At 41.0% G+C, this 14,466-nt stretch overlaps 1 protein-coding gene across 5 annotated transcripts in view; it reads left to right on the top strand.

Annotated features, from left to right (window-relative positions):
* The window catches only part of LOC148087899 (membrane-associated phosphatidylinositol transfer protein 2-like), a 51,500-nt gene that overhangs the window by 12,592 nt on the left and 24,442 nt on the right, over positions 1-14,466 (top strand). For all 5 annotated transcript variants that reach the window (XM_087792396.1, XM_087792373.1, XM_087792386.1 and 2 more), the window contains exons 2-6: positions 5,786-6,024; positions 10,497-10,711; positions 11,842-11,963; positions 12,895-13,128; positions 13,850-14,185. In XM_087792396.1, coding sequence (XP_087648522.1) covers positions 5,947-6,024; positions 10,497-10,711; positions 11,842-11,963; positions 12,895-13,128; positions 13,850-14,185 — 985 coding nt within the window. In that variant the 5' untranslated portion in view covers positions 5,786-5,946. The remainder of the gene's footprint in view (positions 1-5,785; positions 6,025-10,496; positions 10,712-11,841; positions 11,964-12,894; positions 13,129-13,849; positions 14,186-14,466) is intronic.

Below are 14,466 nucleotides of genomic sequence, written 5' to 3' on the forward strand. Positions count from 1 at the left end.
GCAGATGAGTTACACTGTACGGTTTCATTCTAACCTTTGAACTCTGAACATTTTTCAAACAAGTCCTTTCGGTCTTTGGTTACGGTAGCTATTTTGAAATATAAAGGTGTTCGATCCAGAATTTTTACATACTCTTCTTTGTTTTTATGTAGCGAGCAAGTATTCGCCTGTTTTCAACATTTCTATACTTTTATTTTCAAAATGTTGTACCGAACAAATATGTTTATTTTGAAATTGCATGTCGAATAATTGTTTGCGACTTGATCATAAAGACAACTTATCATATTTTCAGGTTATTTGTATTTAAATGGACAATGTGCAGTTACATTAAAAAGATGGCTGCACCACTTTCCATCAGTAGTACCTTTTAGTTGTTTTATTTGGGCGGTTTCTCTACAAGTACTTCCATTGAGATTCATTGTTTGTTGAAGCCCTGTTGTCATTGGTTATTTTGTTGTCATCCCTCTCAGTATAAATGGAGCAACAGTTTCACTGGCCACCGAGTCATTTTTGCCGGATGGTTTTCTCAAAAATCAAAGTCGATTAATGTTAACAATCGACCTATAAAGATGCCAGCGATTAAGACGACTATAAGGAATATATATTATGGATGTCAGCAGTTGTTTAGAGACTTCCTGTAAAAGTAACATTGAGGTTAAAGGAAATGAATAAGATAAGTTTGGTACATTTGAAATGGGTTCAGAATGCTTCAGTGTGAGTGTGCTAAAAAATACTGGCCTGTGGTTTGGTTGAGTTTGACACTTCTGGTATGATAAGATATAAAGGGCTCATGTATGACATTTTACATTCCTGATTACAGTCGGTTGGTTTCAGATAATTTAAGTGTCTGTGACTCTTGAAGGCCATTTATAAAAATGTGTTAAACTTAACTGTGGTTGACTTTTGTAGCATTCCTTAAGCTCAGTCATGTCCAAAGTTTGGCCATTTGCCGCTCCTCAGATTGCACGTTTTCTTTCACTTTATTTTTGAATGTCAATAGTGCTCTTAAGAGTGGTGACGTCTGGGACTCATGGGGTACCAATCAGAAATGTTGGTGTCTGTAACACTATATACCAATTTTATAAGATCAATTCTAACAAAAATAAAATGGCATTACGCTTAGTTCAAAGTTTTCAGCTTGGGTACTTTTTCACTGCAAGCTTATTTCTTTCAAAAATCCACAAATTATCAGATTTTGATCACTATTAGAGGTACAGATACTTGGCACAGAAAGACGAAGACAATACTTGATACTACATTTTTATTCGTGCAGGCTTTTCCTTGATTTTCTGAGACTCCTGTGTTTGTCTCGGTGTTATCTTGACCTTTTAAGTATATCTTTTATTGAGTATTGTTTTTATTGGTTAAGCGCTTTGTGACGCTGGTCAGGAAAAGCGCTCTACAAATATAATTTTTCTTACTTACTTACTACCAATGTAATTTATGTCGGTGCCAAAAAAGAGGTTCGATACCCTATACCTCCCACACTAGGAGACGAAGTTTGAACACGCCTGTTTTCGGTTCGTCAGTTTGTCAACTGACTTCTCTCGGCACGTTTGGTGGCAGCCATCATGTCGTGATCCACCTTTAATGGGTCTTCTGTCCATGTCTGTCCAGATATCTAGAGGCCATCATAAAGTAGCTCAACAAGTAGGAATTCATTGATGGCAATAAGTAAGTAAGTAAGTAAGTAATATTTATTTATACAGCGCTTTTCCAGACCAGGGTCACAAAGCGCTTTAACAATCAAAACAATACTCAAAAAAGTATATACTTTAAAGATCAAGATAATACTGAGAACAACACAGGAGTTCCAGAAAATCAAGGAAAAGCCTGAACAAATAGAAACGTCTTAAGATGTTTCTTAAAGGAGTCAGTAGATCCATCAAGCGCAAAGAGAGAGGAAGATCGTTCCAAAGCTTAGGAGCAACAGCCTGAAAAGATTTCTCTCCTCTGGTCCTGAACCGTGTGCGAGGAACCATAAGTAGATTCTGATCCACAGATCTCAGAGCCCGAGCTGGGGTGTAAGGCTGGATCAGATCAGTGATGCAACATAACATATATATCCAAGTCTAAATAAATTGTCTGATTCTGAGAAAGTATTTTCTACCCCTGAGACGGATCCCTTCACGGCCAGTAATCTGCTGTCCGATTAAAGTTTCCCGTTTTTGGTTCTCGCAGCACACATCACAATGAATCTGAATCCCAGAATCCAACAGTGGTTTTTGTCGAAAAGGAGAAGCAGGACGGTTGCTCCGCTGCGAGCGCTGCACACTGGCGTGTGCTGCTGTTGCGTCATCGCCTTGAAGGGGGGCGAGACTGTATTTTTAGTCGAGAACGGGCATATTCCACGAACAAACGTCAGCCCTTCTGCTTGCGTATGCTGGGATTATTGTGACTGTGCTATTTTTAAGCTCCGTGTGTGAGAGCGAGCTGTTTTCTGGGTCAAGCGCGGTGCTGGTACTCTCGAGGCCGCTGTCGGATCGTGCGTAACAGGTCGAACACTGAGCACAACGTTGGTGTCGGTTAGAAATACGACGGATGGGGAACTGGTTTATCTCCATAGCATTCTTAAGATGGGTGTGTTTTTGTTTTTTTTCGGGAGTTTTTTGCAGTCAGACCCAGGCGCATATTGATCACGTTAATTGAAGTGTCGCGGCTCTCGTTTATGAAGCTTCATTAATAATGGAGGCTCTCAGAAGAGAGGAAGCCACACAATCAATTACGTTAAGTGCAGCCAGATCTTTGGATGTCGGGTTGCGTCTTTCAGACTTAATATGCGTAATACAATCTAAATTGAAGAAACGAGACGCCCGCGCTACACTTTGTGTGCGATTACGTGACGTAAATAAACAGTTGGACCTGGTCAGGATCACAGAAACATACAGTTTTTTAGGGATTTGTTTTAAATTGGTGCTGTAAATTCTTCTTATACTATTTTCCATTAACTGTTTATTAGGTTTTTTTTGCTGTCAATCACTGTTACCGATCCAATAGAATGGCAACTATTGACTAACAGAATGTCACAGAAAAGAAATTGAGAAAACAAGTTGTTTAGCCATTACCATTAGGATTTTCAAAAGGATATACAGCATACGTGCCGGTCAACTACTACTATTTCCTGTTAAATGCAGGTAAAAGTGATAGATATACATTGGTAAAAAAAAAAAAATCATCTAGCATTAATGTATTGAAGTGTCTTCTTATGTTATACTCTATTTTGAAGGAGATCATGAGACAAAAGTCAATGGAAATTCTTCTGGAATATACTTTTTGTAGGTATTTTTCTGTCCGTTCATTCTTAAATCTTCTGTTTCCTGTGTCAACTTTAGATCTTACAGGGCCATGTTACATTGTCTACACTGAAGCTCCTAACCGTAAAAAAAAAGAAACCCCAGAAGCGACACAAAAAAAGTGAAACTAAAGTTTTATTGGATTTTTGTTGGCGCATGATTAATTATTTATGGATAAATGGGCCAAAGGAAAGTCCAAAAAAATGTTAAGGCACAGATCTTGCCCACGGGCCAAGTGATGGTTCAACCGAAATTGAATTTTCCCTCATTTTCTACTCACCGTAATGTCTGCTAAGGGTTGGGAGTATTTTAATATTAATTGGTTCCTTTTTGGAGTGATAGGCAGGATGTAAGTCTGTATGACGTCCTCGTCAAAAAAGACTTATAAACATCCAAATACCTCCATACTGAACATCTGTAACGTTCTTATTGAAATGAAGAAAGAACAAGAAATGTGTTTATATTTTATGCTTGTTTCTAGCATAAGATAAAATGTGGACGTATTTTTGGTGTGTCTTTTTGGATGAAAAGAAATATGGACAATCATTTCTGCCTAGAACTCCTAAAGGATACGGATCAATCAAAAATAATCCCAACCCTGAGTAGAAAATAAGTGAAGTTTTAAATTTTGGATGAACATTACACTGTAATAACGCATACATTGTTTTTACCTCAATAGGTGCATGTTTAAGTGGTTTCAGGATTTTTACTTTACTTCTTGACTAAAGTCTCAAGGGTCTAAGTATGAATAGTAATACTTCTCCAAGGAGGTTATGCTTTTGTTGTTTTTCTTTGTTTTTTTAGCAGAATGATAAAATATAATTGATCAAGGAACTGATTCAACAATGTGAATATTGTTGAAGCGATCTCCAGTTACTTGTATGGCTTTTAACAGTTGCTGTTTTACAGCATAGAATTAGAATCACTAAAATGTATAATTTTTCTTGTGAATATGGTGATAAAACATGTTGTTATTGATCATTTGATATTGTTTTATAGTTTCTAGGTGACACTTAGGTGCAATTCCAGACCATTTTGAATTATATATGAATTATATGTATTTCTTATTTTAGTTATTAGCCAGTTCTAGAGCCTTAATTTAGTCACTCACTAACTTCAGAAAGGTTTGGTCCCCTTTAAGTCACCATAGATCTGCCTCCGTACGACTTTGCTACGCTTTCATAACTCGAAACCGACGGATTTTCCACAACACGTTGCAACACCAGCATCAGGCCACAGCGGCCGTGTTTGTTGTTGGAACGTCGACGCTAAAGCGGTTTATCATCAACACTGTCGACAAGTACTGTGACCTTCCACTCTTAAACCTTCGGCTTTGACATGCGAGGCCACCGGCGCTCTCCTCCGGGCCTCTCCAGCTAGCCTGGTTTTTATCCCAGAATCTCCCAAGAGTGTAGTTATTATTAGTGTAACTGTGGCACTGCTGTTCTGGGTCCGTCACGTGCCGTGATGATGCCACAAATGTCGCTCTTATGAAAGGTGAATTCCTGGCTTCTTAGTGGACATGGCCGGTCAACAGATGAGACTTAGCTTGATGTATTTTATTTATTTATTTTCAGAAGATTAGTGCGATTACGCGGAGAGCGGCTAGTTGCCAGAGCGAGGTCTGGTTCACAGCCAGGGTCCAGAATCACGCAGAGATTGGAGTTACGCAACACTTTGTCGTGGATCCAGGCAGGTGTCGGAGCGGCTTCCGATCCCGAAAACAAGCTTTTTGCGGCTCTAATGAATATCGCACAGGTGGGAGAGGAAATTGCTAAAGTGTTAATTATGTTCCTCGCCGAGGTCCGAGGTTCTGTCTTCTCTTTAAAAAAAAAAAAAACGCTGTCAATTATATCTGCGCCTCCTCATTGACTCCTCTTCTGGTAATGTGCCTCCTCAGCTGACACCACCCCCCGATTTTTAATTTAGATAAACGGCCACTTAGACGTGATGCGGTGCTTTTGGAAATAAGCTCCCTCGGCGGTGGAGTCGGGGGCCCCGTCCCCCCCCCCCCGTCCCCCCGCGCCCGCCCACACCGTTAAATAATCCACGCACATATCTGCCCAGTGGTTTTGACAACAATGCTCGTTGTGATTCTTAGCCCCGGCTATTTGTGAAACCTTCGGTCCTGAACAGGGGGGGCTCTCACAAACTTACATAATGCTCCCTGCTAAACTGTAATCCCCTCTTATGCCCGGTGAGCCCCCCCATGTGATGGAGCTGAGGGGCTGGGGGGGTAAGACCGCTGTGACCGTCGTCGGCAAGGCACGGACCTCAGTTAGACTTTGGCCGCTCGATCTGCAGCGAGTTTATAAGAGGAGAAGTTTTGGTGGTGCAGCAGAGATGGTTACGCAGCAGCGCTGGCTCGTCCTCCAGCTCCGAGCTCGATAGATCTTCCTCCTCCGGACGTCCAGGATGCTTGAGTACTTCTCCTGATCTACGCCGGATTCACCAGGACCTATACTGATCTAATTTCTTTTTTTTCTTCTCAGGAACCATGAGCGTGGATTTCAGCGGGTGATTTGACGGGTCACATCAAGGAGCCCAGGAGACTCCCCTATCCCCCTAGTCCTCCCCCCTTTCTCCCCCCCTTATCTCCCTGAACCGTCTTCTTTCTGGTCCCCGTCGATCCCCCCCCCCTGCGAGATTCACCATGCTGATCAAGGAGTACCGCATCCCCATGCCCATGAGTGTGGAGGAGTACCGCATCGCCCAGCTGTACATGATCCAGGTGAGCAGAACTGTCGCTTCTAGATGTTTATTTTGTCAACTCGTGTACAAGCGGGAAATATGATTTCCAAAACTCAATCCATTCACGAGGATTATAAAAGGCTTTCTAATGGCGGTTAGCTCTCAACAAAGAGTTCTTTGTGGTCATAGAATCCAATTTAAACTCGGTAAAGCTTTTCACCCGTCCTGGGTTATTTTCTCAGGAAGGGAAAACAGGATGATGGGATTTGGTCTCACTGAAATTGACAAACATGAGTGGATTTAATCTGCTTTTTTGTGGTTTGCCTTTTTTTTTAAACTTGCATTTATGTTTTTTTTAAAGAAACTTTTTGATACACACTCAACCACTTACAGTCCATGGGTTCTAAGAAAAACGATTAAATTCCTCTTCGTATTAAAAGAAAAATAAGAGCCAGTAAGATGTTTCATAAAGAGATTTGTTATTGACATTCATTATTTCAAATTATTTAATATCCTGTCACAAAATATCCTTGACTTGATATTAGAAATGATAGCACTGTGTTATTTAATCAAAAATTAAAAACATCTTGGTTCCACTCTTTTTAAAATATAAAAAGGTACAAACTGCGACAGTTTCAAAATGAGTCGCACATTTCAACTTAAGCTTTCCTTCACTTCTCGTTACAGTTGAATCCATCAATACTTACTGTGTTGGTAAAGCCAAGACTTGCAGAAAACTAGCAGGAAATAGCCTTTTTCTGGGTTATTTGGTGCTTGAGACCTTGGCTCCAAAAAAGGATGGGAGTGATGTCATCTGTTTAGGAACATCTACATGAAACTTTCCAGACATGAGTTAATTGTCCATGTTCTTTAAAAATAATACCATTTAAATTCACAAGAGCCTGTGAAATGGAGTGGACACAAAATACACCAGTTTTATATCATGAGCCTACATGGGTTCAACAAACTTCAGTTGTTTGGAACAAGTCAATGTTGAAGTCAAATTTCTAATACGTTTCCCAACTGGCATTCCCAGACAAGAGCGGGCAGGAAGGAGATGTTAAACAATGGTTCTGGAGGGGAAGTGGAGTGAGGTCACTGGTCAGGTGGATGGATGGACAGCCGTTTAGAGTTCTCCGTGTGCTCTAATAATATATATATATATTATCTTAAAGTTTTGATTAGGCTACAGTACTTCATGTCATTTGATAGATGAAGCCACTTAACTTACTAACATATGTAAATATTAAGTCACCATCTAGCTTGGGAACATCGTGGAATTACATTTTTAAAATATAAAAAAAAAAATTCAGAGTAACTGCCTGTTATCAACGGCTGAGGATGATTCAAGTTCCTGCAGTTTGAGTTTCCACACGACACACTTTTAGTAAACATTATGTTTCGCCAACATGTTTGATTCATGGACCAGTCCCTCAAACTGGATCGACCGGTTCTGGTAATTGTCATGTAGCAAAAACAACACAAAAACAAATATCCCATCAAAAGTAGCAATTTCTTCTTTTCTTTTTCTGCTTTTATGATATTTTGTGAGCATGACGGGCAAAGTAACAGGCTCTTTTTGGCGTCAAACATATATATATATATATATATATATATATATATATATATATATATATTTAAATAGTTGCATTTCTATAATAGAAATAAAGAAAGAAAAATAGTTTGGGATATTATTAACAGTTCCTCTGCACCTTTAAGTATAAGGTTTTTTGGTTAAATTTGAGTAAAAGCGAGCAACACATCAACACATACATAGAAGCTTTAATTTAATTGTGTCGAACACGCGGTTTCAGTTGAATCGACACCGACTAAAGCTGAGCGTGAAATTCTTCCGCCGGTGACCTTTAGTTACCTTCTATCCTGACCTCAGTTTTTCCGCACAACCTAATTTCTGCGAGGCTCCTGTTACCATGGCGTCTATGACATCAGCAGCATGCCGGTGGTCAGGTTTGTCTTTTCAGAAGAGGGGGTGGTGAAGGTAAAGAGGAGGAGGAGGAGAGCAGGACGGGAGCGAGCGGGTTAACAACTGAAGCAGGATAAGATGAAGTTATATTCTGAAGCGATTAGGAAGGAGCGTGTCGCATGTGTCGGTGCTGTGTTTCCACGGTAACCGCAGCATGTGGTTCTGTCTGCGATTTCATTCGAGGAAGAAGTCGGGGCCTTAGAAGACCTGGACCATGTCTGCCCAAAAATATCTCCACTGGTCGAGGCCCTCCTCGTGCCGTCGGCCTCTCTCTCTTCTCTGGCGATCGTTCATTATCGCCGCGCAGGGGATTCTAGTAATGTTTAATGGAAAATGAGTAATGTGTGAGCGGAATTCACTCGGGTTAATTGACACGCTCGCGTTCATTATGCGATGAGTCAGCAAGCGTGTCCTCAGAGCCAGGAGAAAAGCCGAGTGGATACAGGAAGCGCGACCGGATTTCACGATGGGCTATTGGGGAAGCGGCCGAGACGTGACTCTTATATCCTGTTGTCTAAGACACAAAAAAAACGTAGTGGAATGTGTAGATACACGACGAACGCACACTGATAATAACTCTTTATCAGCCTTTGGTTGTGTCGTCTGTCGCTCTCGCAGCCAGACGCGGTAAATAAGGTTTTTTAGAACATTCTGTGCTTTTAAAAAAGTCTTTCAGCTTTTGTTCCGCGCATTGTATAAATGTTGAGCTGCTACTCTTGTCAAAAAATTAATCTTTTAAAAATATTATTCTGCAGCATATTATGAATCTTTAAAAATCTACAGACCTGGACAAAAGTGCAGCCACGTGGTCAAAGTTAAACTGTGAGACTGAAGAAAGATTTCTGTCAACTGACAAATTAGTATACCTTTTAAAACAATGAATTACTAGTTCAACTCTAAATATACATTAATAAATTACCATGTTTTGTTCATCTTCAATTTTTTCTTTGTTTTTATTTGACTTCTTTGGTGAGTGTTTTCTGTTTGTGAAAATAAATCCATAGAAAAATAATAAAGAAAATAAACTGCATTTTTATAATATCTATAAGTTTTTTTTTAATACATTTTAGTTTCCTAATGATATAAGACTATTTTTATAGTCACACTAAAGATGTATTTTGGTGTTTGTTGTGTTGTATAGATCTTTGGGGTACTTATTCCTACTGCACTAAACTGCACAAAACTACCTTAAAGTAATGACCAAGGTAAACAAAGTTTTTATGAAAAGTTTTCCTCCATTTTTGAGTTATTCTGTTGCATTCACGACCGGTATGACACGACTCCTTGTTATCATTTGAATCGAACTTTATGACCTTGTATAGGATTACAAATGTAACCTAAATCGTAGATTTGTCACAACTGTTGCAGTGCATTATGGGATTTGTGGCATGAGTGCTTTTCTAAAAAAAAATTAGAACCAACCTAATGAACGTTTGGTTTGGATGCGATTTTTCTCAGGGATCTCTCTGGTTTTGTTAACGAACAGCTTCCTGCAATCACAACTGTCTTCTTCTCACTTAAACCTGGACGACTCTTGTACATCATCTCCAGCATAAATGTGGTTTCTCGACCTATGGGAATTCACGCCCAGCCTGGACGTCGGCTTTCACGAACAACATGCATGTTGCGCTTTCTGCGTCTGTGGCGTCTGGGTTTCATCGTCCGAGCGGCTGCTGGTCTGCAGAGGGCTGGGCTGGCAGCTAATGAATGACCTGTCAGGGGTAATGAGGTCTGGTTGGGTCGACACTTCATGTCTTCCTCCTCCCATCTTCTCCACACCAGCTCCAGATATCTGCCTTATTATTATTCCTCGCTCTGCTAAATACTGCCGGGGTTGAGCCGACTTTGAACCAAAGTGAGCAGCAGATAAGAAGAAAATATCTTTATGGGTTTTTTTTTTTTTTAACTCCTCACTTCTTAATATCACCTTAGAGACTCCGGTACATACTTTTTCTTTGTAGCTCTCATTACACACATTCTCGTCTCTGAAGCGATGAGTCATCACAACTTCACTGCATCTGTAAGCTCCACCCAGACTCTCTTGGTTTGTGTACAGGGAATGCAAATAGACAAAAGGTGTGGCTCATTGAGGTTTTCCTCAATTTGTTAAGCCGACCACAATTGATTTTTCTTCCTTGAGATATTCTACATTAAGCCTCTGGGTTCCACCTAAATCAACAAGTATTAAATGTGATGATAACAATTTTATAAATAAGAACATATTGTTAAAAAGGACATTAAAACCGAAAATATAAATTCAAAAATGTCTTAAAATGTTATTTTTAATGAAAATATTGGGTGATAGTTGTTGAAAATAATTAAAACGTGTAGATTTATATTTACAATGACACTGAAACATACATCATGTACTTCACAACACTTCAGTCAACAGCTTTCATCATTTATATTTATATAATTTCACACATTTGATGTACTTGTGAAGCGGACCAGACAGCAACTGGTGAGAAAGAGGAAAAATATTGTATACAGTGAATTCATTTCCTTTTTTCTTCTTTTGTTCTGTTCAGAAAAAGAGTCGAGAGGAGAGCTGTGGCGAGGGCAGCGGCGTGGAGATCCTGGAAAACAAGCCCTACGCGGACGGACCGGGTGGGATCGGCCAGTACACCCACAAAGTTTACCACATTGGCATGCACATTCCGAGCTGGTTCCGCTCCATCCTGCCCAAAGCGGCTCTGAGAGTTGAAGAGGAGTCCTGGAACGCCTACCCTTACACCCGCACCAGGTGAGTTTTTTCTTTTCTTTTTTATTTTGCAGGAGAGACGCCTCCACCTCAACTCCGAGCCTGCGCCAGAGCGTTCAACTCTGCCAAGTTCATGTTTTAGAGAACCTTTTCTGTCCACTTTTATAAAACCATGGATACCATCCAAAAGTTCAAATACACGTTGAAGCCTCACTTTATTAACTTTCCCCAAACTTCCATTTACATTTTCACAATTCTAATTTTGAACAACATAATGAAGTGTATCTAATCTAATGTAATCTAATTTGTTCCACATCTTTTGAACCGACATCTCAACCTTGCGCACAAGGTGCCATCCCTCTCAACAACGCTCGCATTAAAGGTGACCTCAACATGCTTTGCCGCCCAGCCAACTACTCAAAGCTGTCGATCACTTTTGACACGGCAACGATTTGAAAAGAATCTTATCTTAATAGAGCAGTATGTAGAAAATGCATCATGGGAATTCACTTTTTTCGGCACCATAAGTAAGGTGTTCAAGCCTGCCACTAAGTTCTGTGGTTGTAATGAAGTTGATCTGCTGTTCAAATAAATCTCCTGTTTTTACAATATAATGTAGGTGGTACCACTGTATCTTAGATTTGAGTTTGATGGACAGGTGACCTGTCCAACTTGTCTTCTGCCTCTCACCCTGTGTAGCTGGGACAGGCATCAGCCCCCGCTGGCCACATCGAGAAAATAATCTTAAGAAAGCACACCTATATAAAGGAATATATTCATTTTGGAATGCCAACCAAACAGACCGTCAGATCGGTGTCTGGTGCCCCCGGTGTTGTCGGCGGCGGACGGCCATTCGTTCTCTGCACGTCTCGCCCGGCTCGTCTGTGCGTCGCCCGACCGAGACGTGGAGGTGCTGAAAGGAGATGTGCCCTTGATGCCGCTGTCTGGATATTGATAGACTGCAAGTGCTTGTTGACACGTCTATTCGTGCAGTGACAGCTCTGCTCGGATGCAACAGATGGGTTCAGTTCGCAGACACACACACACACACATACACAAACACACTCGGCAACTCTGAGAGCTTGTTGTCATTGGTTCTGATCCAGTTTTTTTTTTTTTTTTCAAATGCTTTGAATGAGTGTTTTCCTCTGACCGATGCCCCTGTCCTGCAGATACACTTGTCCCTTTGTGGAGAAGTTCTCCATCGACATCGAGACCTACTACAAGCCCGACACCGGCAGTCAAGCAGATGTCTTCAACCTGTCCACTGCGGACAAGCGACAGAGGACGATCGGTGAGACCATCCGATTCCAGTTCGTAGAAGAAATTCTGCATGAGCTGGAGTTCAGTAACAAATAATCCTCAACATTAGTTCGTCCTGTACCAATAGAAAGATTGTGAGCTCCATGTAGATCTCAAAGGTGGCTCAGGTAGACCATGATTTAATGGTCTATGACGGGTAATTCTGAACCACTGGACTTATGGACATCGTGAAGACCAAGTCAGACTGAAGGTCCATAGGAGAAACTGGCCATAGAGGCTTGTATCAGTGACCTGGTCATCTGGTAACATTCTACCCTAGACCAGGGTCACAAACACTTTCCAGACATGAAGGTATTCAATGCATATCTAACGTGGTCTTGGATTCAGAGGAGCTCATCCTCATCTCGATGTGGACTTCTTTTCTATGTCTTCAGAAGTTTTTCTTCTTTGTTAAGATCCATGACTAGCGCAGATCAGAGCCTTTGGTTCAGGATGAGGATCAGCTCCTCTGAATCTTAACCCAAGGTCCAGGTCAGAGGATCTGTCTCAACTGGAGTAGTTAAAATATCTTAGGCCTTACCTGACTGAAAGAAGCTAGTTGGGTTGTTAAAGGCACTTTTTTTTCTTGGGGGATGTTCATAGCATAACCTGGAGGAGACCCTGGGGCAGACCCAGGACACACTAGTGGGACTATGTCTCCTGGTTTGTCTGGGAACACCTTGGTATTATCCCAGAAAGGTTCGAAGATGGATGGAAGGACAAACTAACCACCATCACAAAACCACTTCCCTTAGCTTATGCTAGCCTGAACAAAAGCCTACAGTTCAAGGAGACGAGAAATAGTCCTGACATGATGCACACAGTACACTCTGGATCAGTCGTTGTCAGCTCTAGGGGGGGAAACCAAGGGGTGACGCTAATCATCCGTTAACAAAATATCACTTTTATCATCTCCTCCACAGACCCCATCGACATCGTCACCGAACCAATCCCACCCCATGAATACAAACTAGAAGAGGACCCTCGGATTTACAAGTCGGAGAGGACTCAGAGGGGTCCGCTGCTGGACGACTGGATAGAGGACTACGACAGAAACCCGGGCAAGACCCCCATCATGTGTGCCTACAAGCTGTGCAAGGTGGAATTCCGCTACTGGGGCATGCAGTCGAAGATCGAGCGATTCATCCACGATGTCGGTGCGTAGCCGCTCACCATGGTGACCATTTACAACCTGATGTTGGCATTATCTTGACGGACCGTCCTTTAGATGAAAACCAACAAAAATAAAAATGGAACAACCTGAAAAAAACTTGTTTTCAGTGCAAAAAAAGGTATCAGGAGGAGCGCCGTAGTGGTTTCTCTGCAACAATCTGGTACATAAAGAATTTGTGTTTCACTCATTTTCACTTTTTCGGGGGTAAACCTGACTGAAATACCCTCTTATCATATCAAGAGTCACATGCTAATGTCACTTTGGAGACTTTAAAAAATGTATTTCCGACAGTAAAAATGCTTTAAATTCTTAAAGGTGATTCTTAGTCACATGATTTGCATGTAGTTTGTGTTATTGCATTATTATAATTCCATTTATCAACTTATTCTATACAAACCTTTTCATAATCTTCACTAGACTTTTATTAATAACAAAAGTAATTTACTTTTTTTTTCCTTTCAACTCCATAATACCTTTTTAACTTTAAACAAATAGCGAATTTATTTAACCCTCCTTGTTATTGTTATTTTAATATATAATAATGTACATGAAAAAATGTGAATAATAAATTACATATTAGCTGTAAAAGTCCATCAGTCATTACAAATACACACCAGTTAATAACTGTGGTCTCATGAGGATCATTTTGTTCGTTAGTTAAAGTTTTGAAGGAAGTATTCATTAACAGCCGACGTGTCTTCCAGGCTTGAGGAAGGTGATGGTTCGTGCCCACCGGCAGGCCTGGTGCTGGCAGGACGAGTGGTACGGCCTGACCATGGAGGACATCAGGCAGCTGGAGCTGGAGACCCAGCTGACCCTGGCCAAGAAGATGGCCATGTTCAGCCAGGCGGACGAGGCCACCGAGGCCAACGGCGGGACCCCGTCCCCCGACAAGGAGCAGGAGGTCAAAGAAGCCATGAGTTCCATCGAGGCGGAGGAGGTGGTGGTGCGGTCGCCGGGAGAGAGTCTGCAGCCTCGAGGCGTGCTCACCAAGCAGTGGTCCACCTCGTCGCGCTCGTCCAGGTCGTCCAAGAGAGGCGGTGAGGAGCTGAAAACTGTCTCCCTGTTCATGTCCTGCAGGAGAACAAGAAGCTGAATGTTATGGAAGTAAATCAGTTCCATTAGAAGATTGTATAGTTGAATTTAATGTTTCAAACTTTAAAGGTTGAAAAATTGTTATTAATAGTATTTTTTATAAATTTGAATATTTTCAAACTAAGTTTTTTTTACACATAGAATTTGACATTGTAATTCCAATAATAATAATAATTAATTTAATATTGTAATAATACAAAATGTTTTATTCTGTAACCTCAATTCA

This window comes from Callionymus lyra, chromosome 1 (genome assembly GCF_982586985.1).
Source record: "Callionymus lyra chromosome 1, fCalLyr1.hap1.1, whole genome shotgun sequence".
Classification (NCBI taxonomy): Eukaryota; Metazoa; Chordata; class Actinopteri; order Syngnathiformes; family Callionymidae; genus Callionymus; species Callionymus lyra.